Here is a 27312-nt window from a genome sequence, read left to right as displayed (position 1 = left end):
CCGCAGCTCCGTATGTCTCCTTTTTTTGGTATTTTCATGCAAATTCTTCTGCTAATTGGGGTTTAGTCCAATTCTGTATCCTTCCCTTCAAGGCACAGGGGTCCATGATTATCTTCTGTGTCTGTGTTAATTGGTTTCCCTTTTCTTTGTTTAAGAGGGTCTGTGCAATCCTTCTGCCTAGTCCGCCATCTTGCCGGAACTTGCAATGGTTTTTCAACAAAATTTTACTTGTGATATTAGTGATACTGTGTGATAATTTCTACATTCTGTTAGATCACCTTTCTTTGGAATGGGCATAAATAAGGATCTCTTCCATCAGGTGGCCAGGTATCTGGCTTCCAAATCTTTTGACATAAACAAATGAAAGCCTCCAGCGCTTCATTCATTGGTTGAAACATCTCAATGGCTATTCTGTCAACTCCTAGAGCCTTGTTTCTCGCCAATTCCCTCAGTACAACTTGGACTTCTTCCTTCAGTATCATTGGTTCTTGATCATATGCTGCCTCCTGAAATGACTAAATATTGACCTATTCTTTTTGGTACAGTGATTCTGTGCATTCCTTCCATCTTCTTTTGATGCTTCCTGTACTGTTTAAGATTTTGCCTATAGAATCCTTCAGTATTTTGACTTGAGGTTTGAATTTTTTCTTCAACTCTTTCCTTTTGAGAAATGTTGAGTGTGTTCTTCCCCTCTGATTTTCTAAATCCAGGTTTCTGCACATTTCATTATAGTACTCTGTCTTCTCGTGCTGCCCTTTGAATCTTGCATTCTGCTCTTTTGACTTAAACATTTCCTTCTTTTGCTTTAGCTACTCTTCTTTCCAGGAGCTCTGGTAGCGTAGTGCCCAAGGCATTTGACTGCTAACCAGAAGGCTGGTGGTTCAAACCCACCAGCCACTCCTCAGAAGGAAGGTTGGGAAATCTACTTCTGTAGTGATACTGCCTTGGAAACCCAAGGACGGGTCGCTATGAGTCGGGTCCGACTCGATGGCACGTAACAACAACAACTCTCCAGAGTCTCTTCTGATATCCATTTTAGTCTTTTCTTTAGTGAAGCAAATAAACTTTGTAATTTTTTTTTAAAAATTGTATTGTGATCTGGATGAAAGTTTACAGAATAAATTCATTTTCTATACAGCAGTTCATACACATTTTGTTTCATGACATTGACTGCAATTCTCCACAATGTAACAGCTCTCTTCTCACTTACTCCCTATAGTTACCTCTTCCCTGTGTCATTCCTTCCTATGCATTCCTGCCACCACCACCTGCCAGCTATTTTCCTGTGCAAACACTGTCCTTCTGTTCTCTAATGATTGGTCGTTCTAAAAATCTTTTCAATAATTATGATGAGTTAAATGTGAGAAATGGTCAAACACTTGAAACAAAGAAAGAAAAATGACTCCAGTTTATAAAATGACTTTGGCAAGGACATCATACCCAAATCATTGTTATTTTTACATTGACCAAATGTCTTTCTTCTAGTTCAATGTGCAAAATATTTTTAGTTAAATATTTAAATTTTTTAAGGGTTATAGGCAATTAATTCAGTATTCATGTCACTTGCAAACTTTTCAGAATGTTATAAACTGTGCAAAATCAGAAATATTCTGAAATCAACCACCTGCACATAGTGCAACATTCATTGCATAGCAGTGTGACCTAAGATTATACTCTGTTCTCTCTCATACTTGATGGAGCTTATTGACTTGATAGCAATGAGTCTGGTTTTTGGTTTGGATCCCTCATAGAACATTCACCACCTGAGGATAATCCACTCTGTTGCTCTTTTCTCTTTAACTGACCCAATCTCAGTAGCTCTGGAACTGTTACCCTCACCAATTCCAGAGCTCTAGAGCTACATTTTACAAGGCTTACTTTAAACCCTACATAACACATATCATTCTTCATCAAAAACATTGTTTTGTAAAGCATTAAGGCTTAAGACAAAAACTATGTAACACAGAGGAAAGGGTATACATAGGCATCTCCCAAGTGATGAACATATTTCTCCAAGTGCCAGAACTGTAACCAAGGGACTGGCTCCTTTATGGGGCCGGAGCATGAAGCTTGCCTCTGAGCCCACAAAAAGACAGCATGATGAACCATCAGTACGCTTGAATCCAGCCTTTTACATGAACATTGCGTATCATTTTATATGAAAGAATTTTTCTTATTATTGATTGTTCCTAGATAGGACAGTGCTTCTCAGTCTAGTTTTACATCGTATCACATAGGTATCAACAGAAAAACTTTACACTTTTGAAATTTAAATGTCATTTGAAATGCAAAATGAACTAATAATCATAGCTAAACATGGGCATAAATAATATTTGATTATAAATCTACACAGGCCCCCTCTCTACCCTTAGAGAATCTTGTGAACTGGCTTACTTCAGGGTACATCAAGAACTAACAAAATAAAATTAAGAAAGGCTTCTGATTAGTTATTCACCTGAGTAAAGAGATCTTAGTGTTTCAGTGACACCCAGTGCTAGGGAAACCCGGCACCCAGGGTTACCGTATAGTACAAAGTGCACCAGCTTTGGAATCAGATAGTTCTGGCTTCAAAGTTCTAGTCTAACAGCTATGTAATTTTGGGGAAATTATTTATGCTTAGTTTCAAATGCCTCACTTCTATAATGTTGATAATAAAAAACTGTGGTAAACGGCTAGTATGAGTATTAAAATGAGATAAAGGACACAAAATTTGATACATTGTAGATACACAGTGAGTGTTCCTTTTGCCATTTCTTTCTAGGTTTGGGCAAATCTTAGTACATTAAAATTCAACTTCATAACATGGCTTGTGAAATAATTACTATTTTTATTTCCCAAATTATAGAAAACATGCACAAGGCACTGCACACAGAAATCTAAGAAAATTTTGTAATTGATTTATCAATACTTTATTGATAATAATTGGTTATTTATAATATACTGTAGTATATATAGGGAGCTCTGGTGGCGTAGTGCCTAAGGCATTTGGCTGCTAACCAGAAGGTTAGCAGTTCAAACCTACCAGCCACTCCTCAGAAGTAAGACTGGGCAATCCACTTCCGTAGAGAAACAGCCTCGGAAATCCAAGGAGGGGTTGCTATGAGTCAGATCCAACTCGATGCCAGTGAGATTTTTTTTCTGGTGACGTAGTGCCTAAGGCATTTGACCACTAACCAGAAGGCTGGTGGTTCAAACCCACCAGCCACTCCTTAGAAGTAAGACTGTGCAATCCACTTCCATAGAGAAACCACCTCGGAAACCCAAGGAAGGGTTGCTGTGAGTCAGAAACAACTGGTTTCCTTTTTTTTTGGTAGTATATATAGGGAGCTCTGGTGGAGCAGTGGTTAAAGCATTTGACTGCTTACCCAAAGGTCGGTGGTTTGAATCCACCAGCTGCTCCATGGGAAAAAGATAAGGCAGTCTGCTTCAACATTTACAGCTTTGGAAACTCTGTCTTATAGGATCGCTATAAGTTAGAATTGACTAGATGGCACTGGTTTTATCTTGATAGTATGGACATCTCATCTGCTTTTATATTAATTGAAAACTTACCTGGGGTTATTAATAACTTTCATCAGTGCATCATATAGCTCTCCTTCAGTCACTGTCTTCCATTCTAGCAATATTCCCATGCCTTTTGCTTGTACCCTGGTCATGGTATCATAATGGTCTCCAAAGAGTGGGATTCCCACTACAGGTACGCCATGATACATGGTTTCAAAAATACTGTTCAAACCACCATGGCTCAGGAAGGCTTTAATATTTGAGTGGCCTAATGAAAGATGAAAAGAAAGCAATTTACAATATTGCATATTATTCTAGGGAAAGGTATTTTCCACAAAGCTCTTAAAAGCTGTCATTGTAACAGAAATACTTACTTCAGATATGGAATTTTTAAAGGCATAATTTCACTAACTCCTACAATAAACCTATTAAAATATAGCTGTTATGTGTAAAGTTAGAGTCCCTGGGTGGCACAAATGGTTAAGCCCTCAGCTGCTAACAGAAAGGTTGGCAGTTTGAGTCTACCCAGAGTTACCTTGAAAATAAAAAGGCCTGGAAATCTATATATATTACCAAACCCGTTGTCATCATGTCAATTCTGATTCACAGTAACCCTACAGAACAGAGTAGAAATGGCCCCTATAGTTTCCAAGGCTATAAATCTTTACAGAAGCATACTGCCACATCTTTCTGCCATGGAACAGGAACAGGTGGTGGGTTCAAACCATTGACTTTTCAGTTAGCAGCTGAGCACTTTAACCACTGAACCACAAGGATTATATACATACACACACACACTACACACACTCGATCTAATTTGTATATATCAATTAAAACTAATTTTAAGTAGCTTATATTAATAGCTTTGAGCAGTGTATTACTACTTTTTCTCAAAAACAAGTATCATTGGGGTAGCAATACCTACTTAAGTGGCCAATAATAAATAGGAAGTCAATGAAAACAAAAAATGCCAAATAATAGTGTGCAACCACACCTTACTATAAAATAGGAAGCTTCCTTCTGGCTACTGAAACATTTATCCACATTAGTGTCAAACAAACTTTGTAAAAAGCATACATAAAAATGTGGGACTGGAGCCCAGGAAGTCCATGGAGAATTTATGTGCTTATTCAAGGAGTAACACTATGTCATAAGGGTTATTTATAACATTCAATTAATGTCAGCATCACATTTCACAATTTGATTGCTCAGTTTTGCATGTTAGATATACATGCAAGTAGCAGTAGACACTTATAAAAATATGTTGTGAGAGATGGGAAATCACACAACATATAGTTGTCAGATGAATAAAAACAATAATTTGTCAAAGTTAATGAGGTATTGCAAAAGCCAAAACTCCCAGTGAGCAGCCTAAATGTCATAAGAGGGACCAAATGGCTTGCATAAGAAGTTCAAGTAAAGGAAACACTGCACTTGGTAAAATCAAATCTCAGACTCCCAGGCCTAGCTGAGGAATTTGCCAAGCATATTACCCTAGCACTGGATTTCAAACTATCTTACTAGCAGCAGAACCCTTTCATTGAATAAAAACTTACTAACAAAGTGCCTAAGGCACTTGACTGCTAACTAGAAGGCTGGCGGTTCAAGCCCACCAGTCACTCCTGGGAAGGAAGGCTGGGCAATCTACTTGCCACCTTGGAAACCCAAGGAGGGGTCGCTATGAGTTGGATCCAACTCGATGGCACATAACAACAACAACAACAACAACAAACCCAATAGTTACAGATAAAAGCAGAGTCAGTGTCTGGATGTGTGTGTATGAGTCAGGGGTTAAATGGCACTAATTTGGTTCCTAGTTCTCATCCTGATTACAATTTCTGATCATAATTTAGAGGCTATTGCAACAACAACAACAGAGGACCTGGTAAAAGTCATGCCTAGAGTTTAAAAGGATATTTTTAATCTTGGAAAAGGAGCTCTGGTAGCATAGTGGCTAAAGCACTTGACTGCTAACCAGAAGGCTGGCGGTTCAAACCCACCAGCCACTCCTCGGAAGGAAGGTTGGGCAATCCTACTTCCGTAGTGATACTGCCTTGGAAACCCAAGGAGGGGTTGCTATGAGTCGGGGCCGACTCGATAGCACATAACAACAACAACAACAACAATCCTGGAAAAGATTTTGAGGTACCAGAGAGCACTGGACTTGGGGAGGGGCATTAAGGTGTAGACTATAGGATGCTGCAGAGTTTCACAGTAAAGAAAAACATGATAAAACTTTAAATGTTCATATATATTGGTGCCCCCAGCTGGACTAAGCTAGTTGATAGTCAGGATATCTTACTTAAATTTCTTTTCTCTATCTTCTTTAGAATTCGATCATAATAATAAAGGTAAAAAAAGAAAAAGAAAAAAACATTACAAGTGTTAAGCAAAGAAATTTAACTTGTTTTTCTGTCTCAATTTTATAATTTATTGAGCAATATTTATAATTAACACAATGGTGAGGAATTACACGTATAAAACGAATATAATTTACTGCTTTTAGTTACAAAATTCAATTGGCTAGTTTTCAGAAGAGGGCTCATTGTAGCTTCTAGAAAATAACTTAAAACCTTAATATAATTCAAAATTTGAAGGTACTTTTATATAATCTGCTAGTATAAGTATTACTGAATAAACAATGATTGATACTGGGAAAATCAATAGCTGTTTTACAATTTCCTTACTAAATATAGTATTTATTAAATAAATTATCAAGGTATCTTATTAAGATTAAAAAAAATAGTATTATGTTTTCATAGAAACTTAATGTTGTTGTTGTTGTTTTGCCATTGAGTTGGACCCGACTCATAGCGACCCCTCTGAGGTGGTATCATTATGGAAGTAGATTGCTCAACCTTCCTTCCGAGGAGTGGCTGGTGGGTTTGAACCACTAGCCTTCTGGTTAGCAGTCCAGTGCCTTGGCTACTATGAAAATCAATGAATAAAATATAATTTGCGTTTTTTACTATTTGTGTTTACTTTTGTCAGAGGTTCAAACCCACCAGCCGCTCTGCAGAAGGAAGATGGGGCAATCTACTTCCGTAAAGATTTACAGCTTTGGAGACCCAATGGGTGTTGCTACAAGTGGGCATTGACTCGATGGCAGTGAGTTTGGTTTTGTTTTGGTGTTTATTTAACCTCTTAACAGTTAAATTATTTAGGTTCAAATATACTTAAAACACATGTACATCAAAAAGTTACTTTAATTATGAGGTGAGCATCTCAATCCTGTAACCAAAAGAAATAAAGTACTTCAATGAGGCCTGGGTATTTTGGGGGAAATCTAAGCAGATTCAAATGAAGTTAAAATGAAATGACTCTTTCCCTGGCCTTCTGCTCTCTCTGCTTTCAAACAAGTAAATAACTTTTATTTTTTCTGGACTAACAGACACATCTGCAATAAAAACCAAATACCAATCTATTTTCACTTTTCATTTTACTGCTTTTAGCTGATCGGCTTAATCAGGTCTAACTTTAGTCATTGCTAATTTATATACATACACATATAATATACATTATACATACAATATACAGTTAAGTATCTTATCCACTACACACCTGAACTCCTTTTATTGCATAAACCACTCAATTATAAAAATCATGTTTATGCAGTTTAAAGCCAAAATAAGTGCCAAATATAGCAGACTTACCAAGCAGGTCATTTTGTGGTAACCATTCTATGAGCTTGGTGTTGTTTCCCAGATTCTTTGGTTTGGTTCCAGAAAACCTAAAATGTACATCAATCAACCTTTCAAAAATTAAACCTTACCCACAGTAAACACACTCTGGTTAAATTGTTAGATTAATAATAAAACATGAACTTCTGCTGGTCTTCTTAAGAATTTAACTATGCTTTAGTAGCAATAAAACTTTGATTGCTTCATTTTCAAACTTTCATTGATTGAAAGGCTGAATAAGAAATGATTTGTTGACGTTAAGACTTATTTTCCACCAGCTCCTCATGTTTACACAGAAATGGGGAAAACACAACCAAATAAACCAAGGCTAGAAAATCATTCCCCTCTAGTGTCCAGAAGCTAGAATGCAAAGGGACAAAGAGGACTGCCACTGGGTAGACATTAGCTCCAAATCCTTGACATGCAAAGTCTAAGACAAAGTGTGAGTATAGAAATAAAGAGGAAGACACTCTTCTCCCACCTTCCAGAGAGAATAGGGATTCTGTGAGACAAAAAACATAATTAGGCTGCTGTCTTAGAAGACAAACAATAAAAGTACTTAACAACTTAGAGAATGACAGAGTCTATCTAAACTGAGCAGACACAAACTGTCCTAATTAAAGCTGAAGGGATGCTTTCGAGGTTAAGCCTAACAGAGGAAATCCAATAGGACTCAAACATGAAGGGGAAAGTTGAGAATATATATCCACTTTGTAGCTTAAGTAGGAGAGGGGGTAGATAATCCTTACACAGTTGTTATAAAAGAAAATCCACATTACTCAGAGCCTACTTTTCATGGAAGGTCCCTAGGGAACTCAAATGGTTTGCGCTCAATTGCTAACCTAAAAGCGGGTAGTTTGAGCTCAGTGGTATAGAGAAGAAAAGGCCTAGTGATCTGCTTGCCTAGTGATCTACTTCTGCTAAGATTATAGTGAAGAAAAATCCTATGGAACAGCTCTGTTCTGTAACACAAGGTTGGCATGAGTCAGAATAGACTTTCCGGCAAGTAACCAACAACACTTGTAATGGCTTGTGACACTTTTTTTTATTTTTCTACTTGTGATAGAAACTCTAAGACTGCTGTTGTTCACTGCCATATCCCTAGAGCCAAAGAGTGGTAACATGAACTAAAGAAACACACATTAAATCCAATTATTAAACATTGGATTGGGAATTCCAGAGACAGACCTTGTCAGCACTTCCTAAAGCAAACGGGGTCAATTTATGTGTCTGTTTAAACTGGAGTTAGCTTGTAAGTTACTGTTTTAAAGAGTTGATCTCTTAGATAAAAGAAATTGAAAGCATTTGTAAATAAGACAAAATTGGAGCCCAAAATAGTCCATGAAAGAGTTTATCTAATTACTTGTCCATCTATCATTTTCTACCTAGCTCCAAAATTGATTTGAAACAATATATTGAAATGCATACAATTGCAACTAAATCTTAAAAAATAGTAATAAATAATAGAAGGGTAAATGAATAGAGAAATCCAATGATGATACAAAAATTCATCCTACATAAAGATAAATCATTCTTAATCATATCTTCAAGCTACACTCTATGCATCACAGACTTTTATAAATTTATCCCTAGATTCCAGTACACTAAGAAACAAAAAGTCAGGGAATCAATGGGTGCTGCTTTATTAGGAACTGCAGGCTAAACAAAGGGGTACTGAAAATAAACAGCATAGAACACTCTGTATTATTTACCTTACCTCCAAATCACTTTTTGAGGCAGTCTTGCCAGAGCTCCTGCCAGTTTATTAGCAATGTCTTCTGACAAATACTTGACACCAGCTCCAAAAGATACCAGGACAAAGCCATGTTCATTAGCACCATTTACCCACCTTTGCAGATCCTGTCAATCAAAATATGGCAGTTAATTTTATGAAAGACCAGTATCATGCAAAACCATCATAATCATCAACAACCCGGTCTTTTTTTTTTTTTTTAATTGGTAAATAAAGACAGTATGTTTCATCTGACAAAGCCAACTTAAAGAGGGCAAATAGCTAATTTGGTAAGATGAGGAAGTAATACTAATGAAAAAATTAGTAACTAACCACCCTAGAGAGATGTCATTAAAACTGGACCTGATGGTTGATATATACATGACCAGAGATAAATTTGTATGAGTATATAATTCATATGTAGATTAAACATATACCTAAAACAGTACCCTCTTACTTCAAGGAAAATATTTATTTTAAGAAAGGACTAATTGAATCCCTGTTGGTACTAAAGGTTAATGAATTAAGCACTGAAATGTTGTCATTTTGAGTCTATCAAGAAGCATCCTGTAAGAAAGGCCAGGCAATTTACTTCCAAAAAATTGATCATTAAGCAACTATGGATCACAGTTCTATTCTGGCACACGTGAGGTCAGAATCAACTCAACAGCAAATGGTAAAAGTTTTTCTGAACTAAGTTTAATAATTTTCATCTCTTTAGTGTCACACTGCAGTATATGACAAATAAAAAAAAAAGAAATTAGCTTACAGTGGCAAAGATTCATAAGCCTAATGAGTCTTACTATTTCTCCAAATAGTTCTCAAACACATACAGAACAGAAATCATGCATACTGAATGGTGAGGTACCCATGGATTCTGGGGATCTCTCAGTGGTTGCTCTCCCTCACTGTGTAGAAAAACACTAAATTTTCAGGTATGTCTTTATACCGCGAATAGACACTATGCCATAGCAGATCTGATTTTAAGCAGGGACAACTCTAAAATTGTTAGTATTATTTATTTTGTAGGAAAATACATAAACAAATTTTTGTCAGTACTGTTGATTTTTATTAAAAAGTATTTCATTTCAAGTGACACCATTCTTCCTTTATTTTATTCTGTAAGCAAAAGCTTGATTTTATAGTAAGTTATCCCTTTGAAAGTCTTTGCCTAAGCCCCCAGCTTCAGTTTTCCCACATAAAAAACAATAAAACCATGACATTTTGCACAATACATAATTCCCTGGTAAAGAAAGCAAACCCATTGTGTACACTGATAACATCTAGGCAATATCATTAATATCACATGCAAGTAAGATCTTACTGAAGATAATTCAGAAACGTTTGCAGCAGTATATTGATAGAGAACTTCCAGAGGTTCAAGCCGGATTCAGAAGAGGACGTGGAACAAGGGATATCATAGCTGTTGTCAGATGGATCTTGGCTCAAGGCAGGGAATACCAGAAAGATGTTTACTTGTGTTTTATTGACTATGCAAAGGCATTTGATTGCGTGGATCATGACCAATTATGGATAACATTGAGAAGAATGGGAATTCCCGAGCACTTGATTATACTCATGAGGAATCTGTACCTTAACCAGGAGGCTGTCATTCAAACAGAACAAGGGGACACTACATGGTTTAAAATCAAGAAGGGAGTGTGTCAGGGTTGTATTCTTTCTCCACACTTATTCAATCTATATGCTGAGCAAATAATCCGAGAAGCTGGACTATATGAAGAAAAACGTGGTATCAGGATTGGAGGAAGAATCATTAACAACCTGAGATATGCAGACGATACAACTTTGCTTGCTGAAAGTGAGGATGACTTAAGGTACCTACTGATGAAGGTTGAAAAATACAGTCTGCAGTATGGATTACATCTCAACATAAAGAAAACAAAAATGCTCACAAGTGGACCAAAGAGCAGCATCACAATAAATGGAGAGAAGATTGAGGTTGTCAAGGAATTCACATTGCTTGGTTCTACAATCGATGCCAACGGAAGCAGCAGTCAGGACATTAGACGACGTGTAGCATTGGGAAAGTCAACTGCGAAGGAACTGTTTCAAGTGCTGAGGAGCAAGGTTATCTCATTGAGGACTAAGGTGCGCCTGACACAAGCCATGATATTTCCAATCGCCTAGTATGCATGTGAGAGCTGGACAATGAATAAGGAAGACCGAAGAAGAGTTGATGCTTTTGAGTTGTGGTGCTGGCAAAGAATGCTGAAAGTACCGTGGACTGAAAAAAGAACTAACAGATCTGTCCTGGAGGAAGTGCAGCCAGAATGCTCCTTGGAAGCAACAATGGCCAGACTTCGTCTCACCTATTTTGGTCATGTTGTAAGAAGGGACCATTCCCTGGAGAAGGATGTCATGCTTGGTAGGGTGGAGGGTCAACGAAAGAGGGGGAGGCCTTCAACGAGATGGATTGACACGGTGGCTGCAATGATGGGCTGAAGTATAGCAGGGATTGTGGGGCTGGCGCGGGATCAGGCAGTGTTTCATCCTGCTGTGCATGGGGTCGCTATGAGTCGGAAATGACTCGACGGCACTTAACAACAACAACAACAACCAAACTAATCCATTTAGATACTGACCTACACTTGGCTATAAATTATATATAAAAGGCCACCTCAGAACAAAAATAATCATTTTATTTTCTCATATGATTAAATTAGTTGTTTTAAGTCCTTTACGGAAAACAGTAGGGCAAAAAGAAATACAGATTATATAATAATGATTATCATAATCAAAATATTTGATTTTTATGATCATGATGTAGATAGAAAATTATTTGATTTCTAGTACAGTATCACCATTTTCTACTACTAGAGTAATTAAGGGAGCTCTGGTAGCATAGTGCTTAAGGCACTTGACTGCTAATCAGAAGGCTGGCGGTTCAAACCCACCAGCCACTCCTCGCAAGGAAGGCTGGGCATCTATTTCCATAGTAATACTGCCTCGGAAACCTAAGGAGGGGTTGCTATGAGTTGGGGCTAACTCGACGGCACATAACAACAAGAAAGTAATTAAACACCAAATGTCCTGACACAGTCTTAAGAAAAATAGGCAGTAAGAGGTATCATGCCCTCTTTTCCTCCCCATGCCCATTCATAGAGAGTGCTTTTCAGGGAGAGTCAGGGTAGAGAAGACAGGCTGTGAGACAGGAGCTGGGGTGGAACAGGAGCTGAGTCATGTACCAGAATTACATTGGGGGAGCATCTGCTCAAAAGGGGTATGTTTTAAATAAGTTTTAGGTAAAAGTTTTGACATGATGGATGTTGAGAAATGGAAGATGAGGGAAAAATATTAAAGGAGTGGAGAGTGAGATCTTGAGACTTTTAGAGAAGAGAATAATGGATAACTCCTTTTCAATATATTCAGCACCTCTACCCAAAATGAACAAAAACCTGCATATTAACTGTTCTTAATTTAATACAAGGGAGCTCTGGTAACATAGTGCCTAAGGCACTTGACTGCTAACCAGAAGGCTGGCAGTTCAAACCCACCAGCCACTCTTCAGAAGGAAGATGGGGCAATCTACTTCCGTAGTGATACTGCCTCAGAAACCCAAAGAAGGGTCGCTATGAGTCGGGTCCGACTCAACGGCACATAACAACAACAACAACAACAATTTAATATAAAGAAGCTCTGGTGGCATAGTGCTCAAAGTATTTGACTGCTAACCAGAAGGCTGACAGTTCAAACTCACCAGCCGCTATACAGATCTTTATTTAACTTCTGTAAAGATTGACTGCCTCCGAAACCCCACAGGGGTCACTGGCAGTGAGGGTTTTTTTTTTTTTTTTTTAATGTAATACATGTCCCAATTCCAGAAACATAAAAGTAGCTTTCTTTCAAAATCACAAATAAAATAAATATTTGAAAATTGGAATTTGCAGGCTCACCTCTAGCCTCATCATTCTTGATTCTAAAGACACCAGAATCTAGAGAAACCTCTAGGGAGATCTTCAACAAGTCTGATTTCTGGGGACAGACTAGGCTGCTGTGGTAAACAGTGGACTGTCTTTATTGTGGTAAACAGTGGACTGTCTTTATGGAAGCCTGAGACCCAAACCCATGGTTCTCTCTGTCTTCAGAATAGGAACCTTAAGAGGGAGCCAGAGTAGTTGAGAAACCAATAAATAACACTGTATTCTTTGTCAAGCTCATCCATTCTAAAGAATGCTTGGACTGTGTGAGAGTCCTACACAGAGATGACGATGGGAGAAGAGGGGCATGGGCTCTTAGTGCCTCCTTTTTTGTTCGCAACACAATTCAATAGACCTCTTTTCCCATCTTACTGAATGTTCTGTATAGTCAGGTGGTTTGCAGAGAACTGAAATATTCATTCTCCAAAATCCAGTAGGTAACATAACAATGACGTTTTTATTCACAATTGTTGTGACATCAAACATTATCTTTGCTTACTTCTAAGAATGTTAACCAAGATTTATTAGACAAAAATAGTGTTGGAAATACAAAAGCTACCATTCAAAATGAAAATATAACATGCATTGTTTTCATTGATCTGCTTGGCAAGGGATTTGATTCAAACTCCAATTCCAAACTCTGCTATAAGATCTTATTCAAGATGCTTAATCTTCCTGAGTTTCCACATCCTTAAAAATGGTGGTAATTTTTCAGAGGAATGTTGTGAGGATTAAATGAGACCAAATATACAAAAATGCTTTGCCAACTAAAAATTACTCTTTTATATTTCCTGAATTGGATGTCTGAGAATCAATATACAGATTATGGGTTGAAACTGTATACACATTGAGAAAAATAAGAGTAATTTCATACCCAAGATATATTTCCTGAATAGTACATTGTTCACGGTATTTGAGAATCTTCAAAATAAAGCTGGTGAAAACAAAAGCATAACACCATCCTTAGCCATTGTTGTTATTAGGAATTAAGGAGTAGGTTTCAACTCATAGAGACTCGTTACGTATGACAGAACAAAAAGCTACTTGATCCTGTACCAACCTTATAATCCTTGCTATGTTTTAAACCATTGTTGCAGCCACTAGTTCAATGCATCTTGTTAAAAGTCTTCCTCTTTTATGCTGGCCATCTACATTAGGAAGCATGGTATCTTTCTCCAGGACTGATACCTTCTGATAACATGCCCAAAGTATGTGGGACAAAAATCTCAATATCTTTGCTTCTAAGGAGCCTTCTGGCTGTACTTCCTCCAAGACAGATTTCTTCATTTTCTGGCAGCCCATGCTTAATTCAATATTCTTTGTCAACACCGTAATTTAAATACAGCAATTCTTCTCAATATAAAGAAAACAAAAATCCTCACAACGAGACCAATAAGAACAATCACAATAAATGGGGAAAAGACTGAAGTTGTCAAAGACTTCATATTATTTGGTTTTACAATCAACACCAATGGAAGCAGGAGTCAAGACATCAGACAACATTTTGTGTTGGGCAAATCTGCTGCAAAAGACCTCTTTCAAGTGCTGAAGGGCAAAGATGTCTCCTTGAATACTAAGGTGCACCTAACCCAAGCCATGGTATTTTCAATCGCCTCACATGCATGTGAGAGCTGGACAATGAATAAGGAAGACTGATGAAGAGTTGATGCTTTTGAGCTGTGGTGTTGGTGAAGAATACTAAAAGTACCGTGGGCTGCCAGAGCAACTAACAAATCTGTCCTGGAAGAAGTGCAGCCAAAATGCTCCTTGGAAGTGAGAATGACCAGACTTCATCTCACCTACTTTGGTTATGTTGTCATAAGTGACCATTCCCTGAAGAAGGACATTATGCTTGGTAATATGAAGGGTCAATGAAAAAGGGGAAGGCCCTCAGTGAGACAGATTGACACAGTGGCTGCAATGATGGGCTCAGGAATAGCACAGATCACGAGGCTGGCACAGAACCAGGCAGTGTTTCGTTTGATTGCACATAGTGACACCTAACAATAACAACAATTCTTCTTCAGTTTTCCTTATTCATTCTACAGCTTTAAACCAAAAATATAACTCACTACCATCAAGTAGGACCCAACTCATAGCGACCCCTCTTTGGGTTCTGAGGCAGTATCACTATGGAAGTAGATTGCCCAACCTTCTTTCCGAGGAGTGGCTGGTGGGTTTGAACCGCCAGCCTTCTGGCTGGCAGTCAAGTGCCTTACGCACTACACTACCAGAGCTCCTTTTAAAGCTAGAAATAGAAATACTATATGATCCAGCAATGCCACACTGAGGTATATGTCCTACAGAAATAAGAGCTGTGACATGAATAGACATATGCACCCCTATGTTTAGCATTATGCACAGTAGCAAAAAGATGGAAGCAACCTAAATGTCCATAAATGGATGGATAAACAAATTGTGGTACATACATAGAATGGAATACTATAAAATCATAAAAAATAATGATGACTCTACAAACATCCTCACAACATGGACAAATCTGGGATACTATGCTGAGTGAAAGGATAAATACTATATGAGACCACTGATGAAAAAGTCAAGAATAGGTTTACACAGAAACATTTTTTGATGGTTACTACAATCAGAAAGAGAATCACTAAACAAATAGTACACAAGTGTTTATTATGGTGAAGGGAAAGCAATATACAATGTGGGTGAAGTCAGCACAATGTGATCAAGGTAAAGGAAGACCATGAGAGGTACGCAAGAATAAAGGATAACTATGTTGTTGTTGTGTTATGTGTCGTCGAGTCGGACCCGACACATAGCGACCCCTCCTTGGGTTGCCGAGGTAGTATCACTACGGAAGTAGATTGCCCAACCTTCCTTCCAAGGAGTGGCTGGTGGGTTTGAACCGCCAGCCTTCTGGTTAGCATTCAAGTGCCTTAGGCACTATAGTTAATGCATAAACAATTCTGTAACAACAGTAATAATTTGTAAGTAGATACATAGGTAAACATGCAAGCTAACTAGGTGAGGGAGGGCATACAGGAGTACACCTGTGTACATATATAGGTACAGTTCAGGATATTGCTACATACATATCTGTAAATGTTACATGCATACTCATATGCAACAGCGCACATGGAGGAACAGTTAAAGAAACTACTTAGATATTAGTATTGCTATAGTATACTAGAAGACTAAGGCCCATCGTCTCAAGGGGCATCTAGGTCGACTGGCAAAATGCAGTTCATAAAGATAATGCTCTGTATACTGGTACATAGCATCCAGGGTCTTAAAAGCTTGCCAGTGGCCATCTAAGAGCAACCATCCGTCTCTTCTCATCTGGAGGATATGAAGAAAACCAAAGATTCAAGGGAGCAATTAGTCCAAAGGACTAACAGCCAACATGAATCAAAGCCTCTTCTAACCTCAGACTAGAACTAGATGGTGCCTGGCTATCAGTATTGCCCATGCTGACCAGAACCACTACAGAAGATCCCTGTTAAAACGCTAAATATCTAGAAAAAGAATCAGATTCAAAAAGTAAAGGATGAGACTTACTGATCTGAAAGAATGAAGGAAACCCTGAGACAGGAGCTCTGGTAGCATAGTGCCTAAGGCATTTGACTGCTAATAAGAAGGCTGGTGGTTCAAATCCACCAGCTACTCCTTGGAAGGAAGGCTGGGCAATCTATTTCCATAGTGATACTGCCTCGGCAACCCAAGGAGGGGTCGCTATGAGTCTGGTCCAATTTGACGGCACATAACAACACAACACAACAGTATCCTAGGACAACCATATAACCTGAAACTCAAGACACTTCTGGAACTCAAGTGTCAGCAAAAAAATAGACAGGCCTATAAAATAAAACAGTAACACCCATCAAGAACGGGCTCCTTAGAACAATCAACTAATTGAGATAAAATGGCAACATTTGCCAAAAATCAAAGATAAGAAGGCAGGGTGAAATAGAAATGGGGAACCCAGGGAGAAAATGGGGAGTGCTGACAACTTGTGGGTATTGCAACCAATGTTACAGAGCAATTTGTGTATGAATTATTGATTACAAAACTAATGTGGTATGTAAAATTTCACCTAAAGCACAACAAATTAAAAAAAAGTGAGTGAAAATAAATAAATGTATAAAAATTAGTACCAAAAGAAATTTACATGCATTTTTGAATCTAGTCAGTTTTCCAAAAGATTTAAGAGATTCTCAACATTTTCCAAAAGGGTTTAAAGAAGCAAGAGATTCCATTGTCAAGGTGATGGGCTAAGTAAAAAATGAAAGACAAAGTAGAAAGAAAAACCACAGAACGTATGATTATTGATACAATGACCATTCAAGTGGATGAAATAAGCACTTAGAAGGGTATATTCATTTACTCTGATTATGCAGTATCTTTTTTCCTTTCTTAGGAGGCTTTCAGTCTTTGTCATTACAGTTACAATTAAAAGAAGCAAGCAAAATTTGAAACCCTGATTTGATTTTGAAGAGAATGACGTTTTCAAGGTCCCTAAGACCTTCGAGAAACTCCTCACATGCAGTTGGATATTACAATGGCAAGGTACTGAAAAGTTAGAGATAGCAACCACTGAATACAAGAAAGGAAGAAATATTCAACATACAAAGCTGTATATCTCATCAGAAAAGAAAAATCAGTCCAAAATCCACACTGAAATCTTTCTTGTGCTACAAAAGGTAATTAGGAGCACTGGTGGCACAGTAGTTAAGTGCTCAAATTGCTAATCAAAAGTTCAATGGTTTGAACCTACCAGCTGCTCCAAGGTAGAAAGATGTAGTGGGGGGACATATTCAATAAACAAAGCTGGAAATATCACCATGAAAGAAAAATCAGTCCAAAATCCTCTTTAATTAGGAATTCACATTAATTAGGTTAATTAGGAATTCTGAGCCATTTTTGGGGAAAATAGGAAAGAGCATAGATATTTGCAATAGGCAACAAGTACACAGGAGCAAGGAGCTTTGACAGCACAATGCCTAGGCATCTGACTGTTAATCAGAAGGTTGGTGGTTCAAACCTACCAGCCACTCCGAAGAAACACGACTGGGCAATCTACTTCCGTAAAGATTTACCACCGTGGAAGCCCAGTGGAGGTCACTATGAGCCAGAATCGACTTGATGGCAGTGGGTTTGGTTTGGTATTATACGGGAGCAGGGAGGTTTGATTGTGGGATAAAGTTGCAGAGGATAGGGGGCATGTATTTATTTATTTAGCCAATCTCAGTGTAGAAGTGCAAAGATCGGCAAGCCTGGAAGAGTCTTTAACAATCTGCTGTCAAGTCAAACGTTCAAAGTGCTGCTGGCGGGGGTGGGGGTTAGGGGGGGTAAAAACCCTCTCATGACTATCAAATAATTGCTTCTCGAATAATGTCTCAGCAAGTTAGCTGGGATTCAAAGTCCTTCAGTAATTCAGCACTTATTGAACACCTACTACATATTATACTTAGGACTGTTTCAGGTACTTGGTGTACATAAAAAATTACATGAACAAAAATTACTGTTCTCATGGTGTTTATATTCTAATAATGTAACCATAACCTAGCTTTATATCCATCCTTCCCATTACTTTCCAGCTCATTATCTACTCTTGACTCCCTTAAAGACTACTTGCCCTTTGGCGCCTGGAATGTCCACACATTGTAACTATTTATCAAATCACAACAAAAGATACCCTCCACTGATCTCCCCTTTGAGACTTGCTCTATCGTATGGATCTTGTCACACTGCTATGTAATGTTTATTTGCAAGACTTTCTCACTTTCTAGCTTATGGGAAGTGATAAGTTTCAATACTTACTCATTTTAATAAATCAAGAAAGCTAATAGTAATCTGCATCTTATAAAAATAAACAAACACATTGCTTTATGTTTTCATTTAGATAATTGGGTTCCTGGCTTTTTGCACAGGGGAACCAATAGCGTATTGAAGACTTTAAAGAAATATTTCATTTTTTTAAAATCTAAGTTTAACTACCAAATTACGTGGCCTCTCTGTTGTTATGTGCCGTCGAGTTGGATCTGACTCATAGCGACCCCTCCTTGGGTTTCCAAGGCAGTATCACTACCGAAGTAGATTGCACCATTTTCCTTCTGAGGAGTGGCTGGTGGGTTTGAACTGCCAGTCTTCTGGTTAGCAGTCAAGTGCCTTAGGCACTAAGCTACCAGAACTCCTTGTGGCCTCCCTAGACAAAATAAATATGCTTGCCAGACAGCCTACCTGTCTGCTGCCTTCCTTTGGGGATAAGAGGGGAGCAATTACTATATGTTAATCAAAATTTTATCTCACAGAGATACTAGGACAAAGAAAGCAAAAATCCATGTATAATAGAAGACAGACTGGTTGAGTAGTTGTAGCAAAGTGAGGTTAGTGGAGAGAGAGATCATCTAGTTGCTTTAGAAGAGATGAGGAGAAAGTGAGCAGACAGGGGAGACAAGATAAGGGTCTAAGCCAAGGTTGTGTTGGTGAGATTAAGGATTGTGTGCATCTAAGTGTTTATTAGAACCAGTGACACTTAGAGAGGAGTTGGGGTAGGAAGAAGCCTAGAAGGATTTCCAGCTTTCTGAGATGGAATAATTATAATTGACCAAGAAAAAATATACATAAGGAGAAAAAGATTTGAGGGAGAAGATGAAGAGTTTATATATGAACATACTGAATTTTAAATCTGTGTGTAGGTGGAACTATCTACACAGCAATGAGAAATGTAACTTGGGAGGAAAAATTGGGCAGCAGATACACATTGAACAATGGTCAACTACAGCAATGGAAATTTATGGTTGGTATGGACAACGGGCAACCAGTGGCCTCTTCATTACCTTTTTGCCAAAAAGAATACGATGAAGAAATGATTGTAATTGTTAAGGAGGGGTAGCAAAACAAACTCCAAAACTAGAATACCGACAGACATTAGTTACATTTCTGTTCACAGCACTACTAAGCACTGTACAGGTTCAGTAAGTTGGAATGTGGAAAATCTATGTTCCGTGCCTCTAGCCCTAAGCTAGGGAACCCCACATAAGGTCGATTTGTCCTGATACTCAACCTAGTTCATTCAGGGAAGATCTCAAACCAAAGCAGAGTCTCAAAATGCCCATTACACTGATTTCAGAACAAGGTCAACTGGTGGCATTAACATCATGGTAGCCTCATGCTAGTGTCATATCCTCACTATACAGACCACCCTCAGATTAGCACAGGGAAGTAGCAAACTATTCTGAAGTCAAACTTACTGAATTCAGTACTGGTTCAGGGAAAAGAAGGCAAAGAATTTCCTGACTTGAAAACCTAGCACCTCAGGCTAAGAGAAAATAACACAAAACAAAATAAAATTTGAGAAACGGGCACATATACTTTGATATTTCTTAGAACTCACTACTTTCCTTTGAGAAATAAATGCCTGTATAAAATATAATTTTAACTTTCTTGCCTATCACACAACATAGCTTAGAACTACAAGGAAATGGGCAGCAGTAGTTCACTGACAAGTATTTCTTTACTGTAGTCTGAACAAAGATGCCTTTGATTAAAATTAAAAGCAACAGTGAAATTAAATAACATATAGCAAAAAGAACTCACCAAAAAAAAAAAAATGAGCAGCTGAGTATTCATTACTTCCTTGAGCAAGAGGTGGATATAATCATTTTACAGTGCAGCAGAACAAGCCCTATAGGTCAGAAGGCTTTAAAAATATGACTAGGAAAGAGCTGCATCATCAAAGTAGGACCAACCTTACTGATATGGATAAATTAAAGCTTTCAAGACCTCCATTTGCTGACGTGGCATGACTCAAACTGAGGAGAAACAGCTGCAAACATCCATTAATAATAGGAACATGGAACGTATGAAGTATGAATTTAGGAAAATTGGCAGTTGTCAAAATGAAATGGAACGCACAAAGATTGATTTCCTAGGCATTAGTGAGATGAAATGGACTGATTTTGGACATTTTAAATCAGACAACCATATGATCTACTATACCAGGAATGACAACTTGAAAAGAAATGGCGTGGCATTCATCATCACAAAGGATATTTCAAGATCTCTCCTGACGTACAATGCTGTCAGTGATAGGATAATATCCATATGCCTACGTAGTGCCTAAAGCACTTGACTCCTAACCAGAAGGCTGGCGGTTCAGACCCACCAGCCACTCCTCGGAAGAAAGGTTGGGCAATCTACTCCCATAGTGATACTGCCTCAGAAACCCAAGGAGGGGTCGTTATGAGTCAGGTCCGACTCGATGGCACATACCAACAACAACAACAACAACAAGGAAGACAAGTTAATAAGACTACTATTCAAATTTATCCACCAAACACCAAAGCCAAAGATGAGGAAATTGAAGATTTCTACCTACTTCTGCAGTCTGAAATTGACCAAACATGCAATCAGGATGTATTAATTATCACTGGTGACTGGAATGCAAAAGTTGGAAACAAATAAGAATCACCAGTAGTTGGAAAATTTGGCCTTGTTGACAGAAATAACACTGGAGATAGCATGATAGAATTTTGCAATAGTATCGACTTATTCATTGCAAATACCTTTCTTCAACAACACAAACGGCGGCTATACATGTGCACTTCACCCGATGGAGTACATAAGAATCAGATTGACTACATCTGTGCAAGAGAAGATAGAAAAGCTCAGTATCTTCAGCCAGCACAAGGCCAGGAGCTGCTTGTGGAACAGATCATCAACTGCTCATATGCAAGATCAACTTGAAGTTGAAGACAATTAAAACAGTCCACAAGAGCCAAAATATGACCTGGAATACATCTCTCCTGAATTTAGAGACCATCTAAAGAACAGATTTGATGCACTGAACACAAATGACTGAAAACCAGAATTGTGGGATGATATCAAAAACATAATCCATGAAGAAAGCAAGAGGTCATTAAAAAAGACAAGAAGAAAAGACCAAAATGGATGTCAAAAGAGACTCTGAAACTTGCCCTTGAGTGGGGAGTACCTAAAGCAAATGTAAGAAATGACAAGATAAAAGAGCTGAACAGAAGATTTCAAAGAGCAGCTTGAGCTGACAAAGCCAATTACTATAATGAAATGTGCAAAAACCTGGAGTTAGAAAACCAAAAGGGAAGAACACGTTTGAAATTTCTCAAGCTGAAAGAACTGAGGAAAAGGTTTAAGCCTCAAGTTGCAATACTGAATGCTTCTCTGGGCAAAATATTGAATGATGCAGGAAGCATCAAAAGAAGATGGAAGGAATACACAGAGTCACTGTACCAAAAAGAACTGATCGATTTTCATCCATTTCAGGAGGTGGCATATGACCAAGAACCAATGGTACTGATGAAAGAAGTTGAAGCTGCACTGAAGAAACTGGCAAAGAACAAGGCACCAGGAATTGATGGAATACCCACTGAGATGTTTCAACAAACAGATGCCCCACTGGAGGCACTCATTCAGTTATGCCAAGAGATTTGGAAGACAGCTACCTGGCCAACTGACTGAAAGAGAACCATATTTGTGCTCATTCCAAAGAGAGGTGATCCCACAGAATGTGGAAATTATCAAAGAGTATCATTAATATCGCACACATGTAAAATCTTACTAAAGATAATTCAAAAATGGTTATAGCAGTATATTGACAGAGAACTTCCAGAGGTGCAGGTTGGATTCAGAAGAGGATGTGGGACAAGGGATATCACTGCTAATGTAAGATGGATCTTGGCTCAAGCAAAGTATACTAGAAAGATGTTTACTTGTGTTTTATTGACTATGAAAAAACATTTGATTGTGTGGATCATAACAAATTGTGGATAACATTGAGAAGAATGGGAATTCCAGAATACTTAATTGTACTCATAAGGAACTTGTACATAGACCAGGAGGCTGTTGTTTGAAGAGAACAAGGGGACCCTGCATGGTTTAAAATCAAGAAGAGAGTGCATCAGGGTTGTATCCTTTCACCATCCTTATTCAATCCATATGCTGAGCAAATAGTCCAAGAAGATGGACTATATGAAGAAGAACATGGCATCAGGATTGGAGGAAAGCTGATTAACAACCTGTGATACACTGACAACACAATTTTGCTTGCTGAAAGTGAGGATGACTTGAAGCACTTACTGATGAAGATTGAAGACTACAGTCTGCAGTATGGATTACATCTCAATATAAAGAAAACAAAAATTCTCACAACTGGACCTTGTAAGCAGGGTCATGATGAATGGAGAAAAGTTTTAAGTTGTTAAAGACTTTACACTTCTTGATTCTATAATCAACGCCAATGGGTGCAGCAGTCAGGACATCAGATGACAGACAACGCCAATGGGTGCAGCAGTCAGGACATCAGATGACAGACAGCACTGGGCAATTTGGCTGCAAAGGACCCTTCAAGTGCTGAGAAGCAAAGATGTTTCCTTGAGGACTAAGGTGCACCTGACACAAGCCATATTTTCAACTGTCTCATATGCATGTGAGAGCTGGACAATGAATAAAGAAGGCCAAAGAAGAATTGATGCTTTTGAGATGTGGTGCTGGGGAAGAATGCTGTAAGTACCATAGACTGCTAAAAGAATGAACACATCTGTCCTGGAGAAAGTGCAGCCGGAATGCTCCTTGGAAGTGAGAATGACCAGTCTTTGTCTCATCTACTTTGGTCATGTTGTCAGAAGGGACCATTCCCTGGAGAAGGATGTCATGCTTGGTAAGGTGGAGGGTCAATGAAGTCGGTGAAGGCCCTCAGGGAGATGGATTAACACAGTGGCTGCCACGATGGGCTCATGTATAGCAAGGTTGCAGAGTTGGCATGGGACTGGATGGTGTTTCATTCTGCTGTGAATCAGGTCACTATGAGTCGGAGATGACTTGATGGCACCTAACAACAACAACCACCACCACAGTATTAACTGGTCTTCCGTGTAGGCATATGGATATGTCCTATCACTGACAGCATTGTACTTCAGGATATATCTTGAAACATTCTTTGTGATGACGAATGCTACACCATTCCTGTTCAATTTGTCATTCCTGGCATAGTAGATCAAATAACTCTCTGATTAAAAATGGCCTAAGCCAGTCCATTTCAGCTCACTAATGTCCAGGATATCTATCTGTATGTGTTCCATTTCATTTTTGACAACTCCCAATTTTCCTATGTTCATACTTCATACATTCCATGTTATGATTATTAATGGATGTTTGAAGCTATTTCTTCTCATTTTGAGTTGTGCCACATCAGCAAATGGAGGTCCCAAAGGCTGTACTCCATCCACATCATTAAGGTCGGCTGTACTCTGAGGAGAAAGCTCTTCCCCAGCCATATTCTGAGTGCCTTCTGACCTGAGGGGCTCATCTTCTGGGACTATATCGGACAATATTTTAGGGCTATTCATAAAGTTTTCCAGTAATCTATCAGTCAGTGTTTTGCTGCTATTCATTAAGGTTTTCACTGGTGAATTCTTTGAGAAGTGGATGGCCCCTTCCTTCTTCTGGGTCTGTCTTAGTCTGGAAGCTCTGCTGAAACCTGTCCACCATGGGTGACCGTGCTGGTATTTGATATACCAGTGGCATAGTCTCCAGCCTCACAGCAACACACAAGCCACCATAGTACGACAAACTGACAGATGGGTCATGGGAGGTCTCAGCCAATAGCCAATATTAATTGCCAAACAGGTGAATGAAGGAACCTGAAGATGATTCAGTCCTTAGCTCTGTAGTCTTCCAGCTCAGACACAGATAATGTAGAACACAAAGAGATTTCAAAACTAAGAGATCCACATGAAGTCCGTAGCATTTTTCTTGCCAGAAATAGCCAAGTAAAATAGAAAATAACTAATGGTCACAGAACATCCACCTGTGACTCTTCTTCTTTTGCATGCTGGATTCCAACTCACAGTGACCCTATGGGACAGAGTGGAATTGCCCTATAGGATTTCCAAAGCTACACTCTTTATGGGAGCAAATTGTTAAGTCTTTTCTCCCATGAGGCTGCTGGTGGGTTCAAACTGTTGACCTTTCAGTTGGCAGCTGAGTGCTTAACCATTCCATCACCAAGGCTCTAATATGTGACTCTAAATTCATCTAAATTTTCTCTTCCAAGAAAATCAGAGTATGGGTAAATTTGAGCCCCAGTACTACAAAAACCAAACCAAACTCACTGCTGTTGAGTCTGATCTGACTTACAGCGACCCCTTTAGGTTTCTGGGGCAGTATCACTGCGGGAGTAGATTGCCCAACCTTCCTTCCGAGGAGTGGCTGGTAGGTGTAAACCACCAGCCTTCTGGTTAGCAGTCAAATGCCTTAGTCACTATGCTACCAGAGGTCCCAGTACTACCAAAGAACCTAATTCTGAGCCATAAATCTATGGTCCTCAATCAACATTTCAAGGGAAAATGTAAAATATACTTGGTATATTTCCAAAGTAATTCTTGGAGTTATATTTCCTTTTGAAGTACTGACACTACTACCAAGGATAAATGTCATTCTTTTAACTGCAGGTATATTCAATTTCATCAATAATTCAATAACAGTTAAACAAGCTTGTATTGATCACCTTCTACTTGTCAGGCACTAAGCAGTAAGAACACAAAAGACTATGTTATCGTTCCCTGCCAAGAAGTTCACAGTCCAGTTAGAATCATGAGGTTTCACTACTGTTGTTAGCCGTACTCAAGTCCATTCTGATTCATACTGACTCTTTGTATAGCAAACCTAAACACCGCCTGGTCCTGCACCATCCTCACAACTGCTGCCATACTTGGGCCTATCGTCCCAGCCACTCTGTCAATCTATCTCGAGGGGGTTCCTTTTTTTTGCTGACCCCCTACTTTACCAAACTTGACATCAATTTTGAGGGACTGGTCCTTTCTGACATCATGAGCAAAGTTCAAGAGATGAACTCTGGCCTTTGTTGCTTCTAAGGAGCATTCTGGCTGTACTCCCTCTAAGACAGATTTTTTGGGTTCTTCTAGCAGTCCACAGTACGTTCAATATGCTTCACCAACAGTGCAATTCAAATGTATCATTTCTTCTTCAGTCTTCATTATTCATTGTTCAGCTTTCACATGCATATGAGATGACTGAAAATACCATGGCTTGGACATCTTTCCTCTTTAACACTTTAAAAAGGTCTTTTGCAGCAGATTTGCACAACCCAACTTCATTTGATTTCTTGATTGCTGCTCCCATGGGTGTTCATTACGGTACAAGTAAAATGAAATCCTTGACTACTTTAATCTTTTCTCCATTTATCGTGATGTTGCTTATTGGTCCAGTTGGGAGGATTTCTGTTTTCTTTATGTTGAGTGAGGTGTAAGCCCTACTGAAGGCTGTAGTCTTTGATCTTTATCAGTAAGTACTTCAAGTTTTCTTCACCTTCAGGAAGAAAGACTCCATCATTTGCACATCACAGGCTGTTGCTGAGTCTTCCTCCAATTCTGATGACACATTGTTCTTCATATAGTCCAGCTTCTCAGATTATTTGCCCATCATACAGGTGAAAGGATACAACCTTGATGCACACTATTTCTAATTTTAAACCACCCAATATTACCTTGTTCTGTTTGAACAATTTCCTCTTGGTTTATGTACAGGTTCTTCATGAGCACAATTAAGTATGCTAGAATTCCAATTCTTTGCAATGTTATCCATAATTTGTTATGATCCACACAGTCAAATGCCTTTGCGGAGTCAATAAAACACAGGGAAACATCTTTCTGGTATTCCTTGCTTTCAGCTAAGATCCATTTGACATTAGCAAAGATATACCTCTTTCCATGCCCTCTTCTGAATCTGGTTTGAATTTCTGGCAGTTGTCTGTCAACATAATGCTGTAACCTTTTTTGAATTATCATTATCTTCACAAAATTTTACTTGTGTGTGATAGTAATGATATTGATATCGTTTCATAATTTATACATTCTGTTGGATCACCTTTCTTTGGAATGGACACAAATATGAATTTCTTCTGGTTGGCTGGCCAAGTAGTTATCTTCCATATTTCTTGTTATAAATGAATGAACACCTCCAGGGCTGCACTAATTTGTTAAAACATCTCAATGGCAATTTTGTCAACTCCTGGAACCTTGTTTTTCACCAATTTCCTCAGTGCAGCTTAGACTTCTTCCTCCAATACCATCAGTTCTTGATCATATGCTACCTCCTGAAATGGCTAAACGCTGACCAATTATTTTTGGTACAGTGACTCTGTGTATTCCTTCCATCTTCTTTTGATGCTTCCTGCATCATTCAATATTTTGCCCATAGAATCCTTCAATATTGCAACTCAAAGTTTGAATTTTTTTCTTCAGTTCTTTCAGCTTGATAAATGCTGAGCATGTTCTTCCTCTTTGATTTTCTAATTCCAGGTCTTGCCCATTTCATTATAGTACTTTACGATAACCTTCTTGAGCTTCTCTTTGAAATCCTCTGTTCAGCTATTCTACTTCATTATTTCTTCCATTTGCTTTAGCTACTCTCTGTTCAAGAGCAAGTTTCA

The 27312-nt window shown here is 38.5% G+C and overlaps 1 protein-coding gene across 1 annotated transcript in view; it reads right to left on the bottom strand.

The window, feature by feature from the left end:
• The window catches only part of UGT8 (UDP glycosyltransferase 8), a 109917-nt gene that overhangs the window by 15321 nt on the left and 67284 nt on the right, over window positions 1-27312 (bottom strand). The window contains exons 2-4 of the mRNA XM_007953541.2: window positions 8902-9044; window positions 7158-7234; window positions 3553-3772 (exon numbers count right to left, since the gene is read on the bottom strand). Of these exons, the coding sequence (XP_007951732.1) occupies window positions 3553-3772; window positions 7158-7234; window positions 8902-9044 (440 nt within the window). The remainder of the gene's footprint in view (window positions 1-3552; window positions 3773-7157; window positions 7235-8901; window positions 9045-27312) is intronic.

Source organism: Orycteropus afer, unplaced genomic scaffold (genome assembly GCF_000298275.1).
Source record: "Orycteropus afer afer isolate SDZICR_OR568_19922 unplaced genomic scaffold, OryAfe1.0 scaffold00400, whole genome shotgun sequence".
In the NCBI taxonomy this organism is placed as follows: Eukaryota; Metazoa; Chordata; class Mammalia; order Tubulidentata; family Orycteropodidae; genus Orycteropus; species Orycteropus afer.
This window is presented reverse-complemented; position numbering and strand designations above follow the sequence as displayed.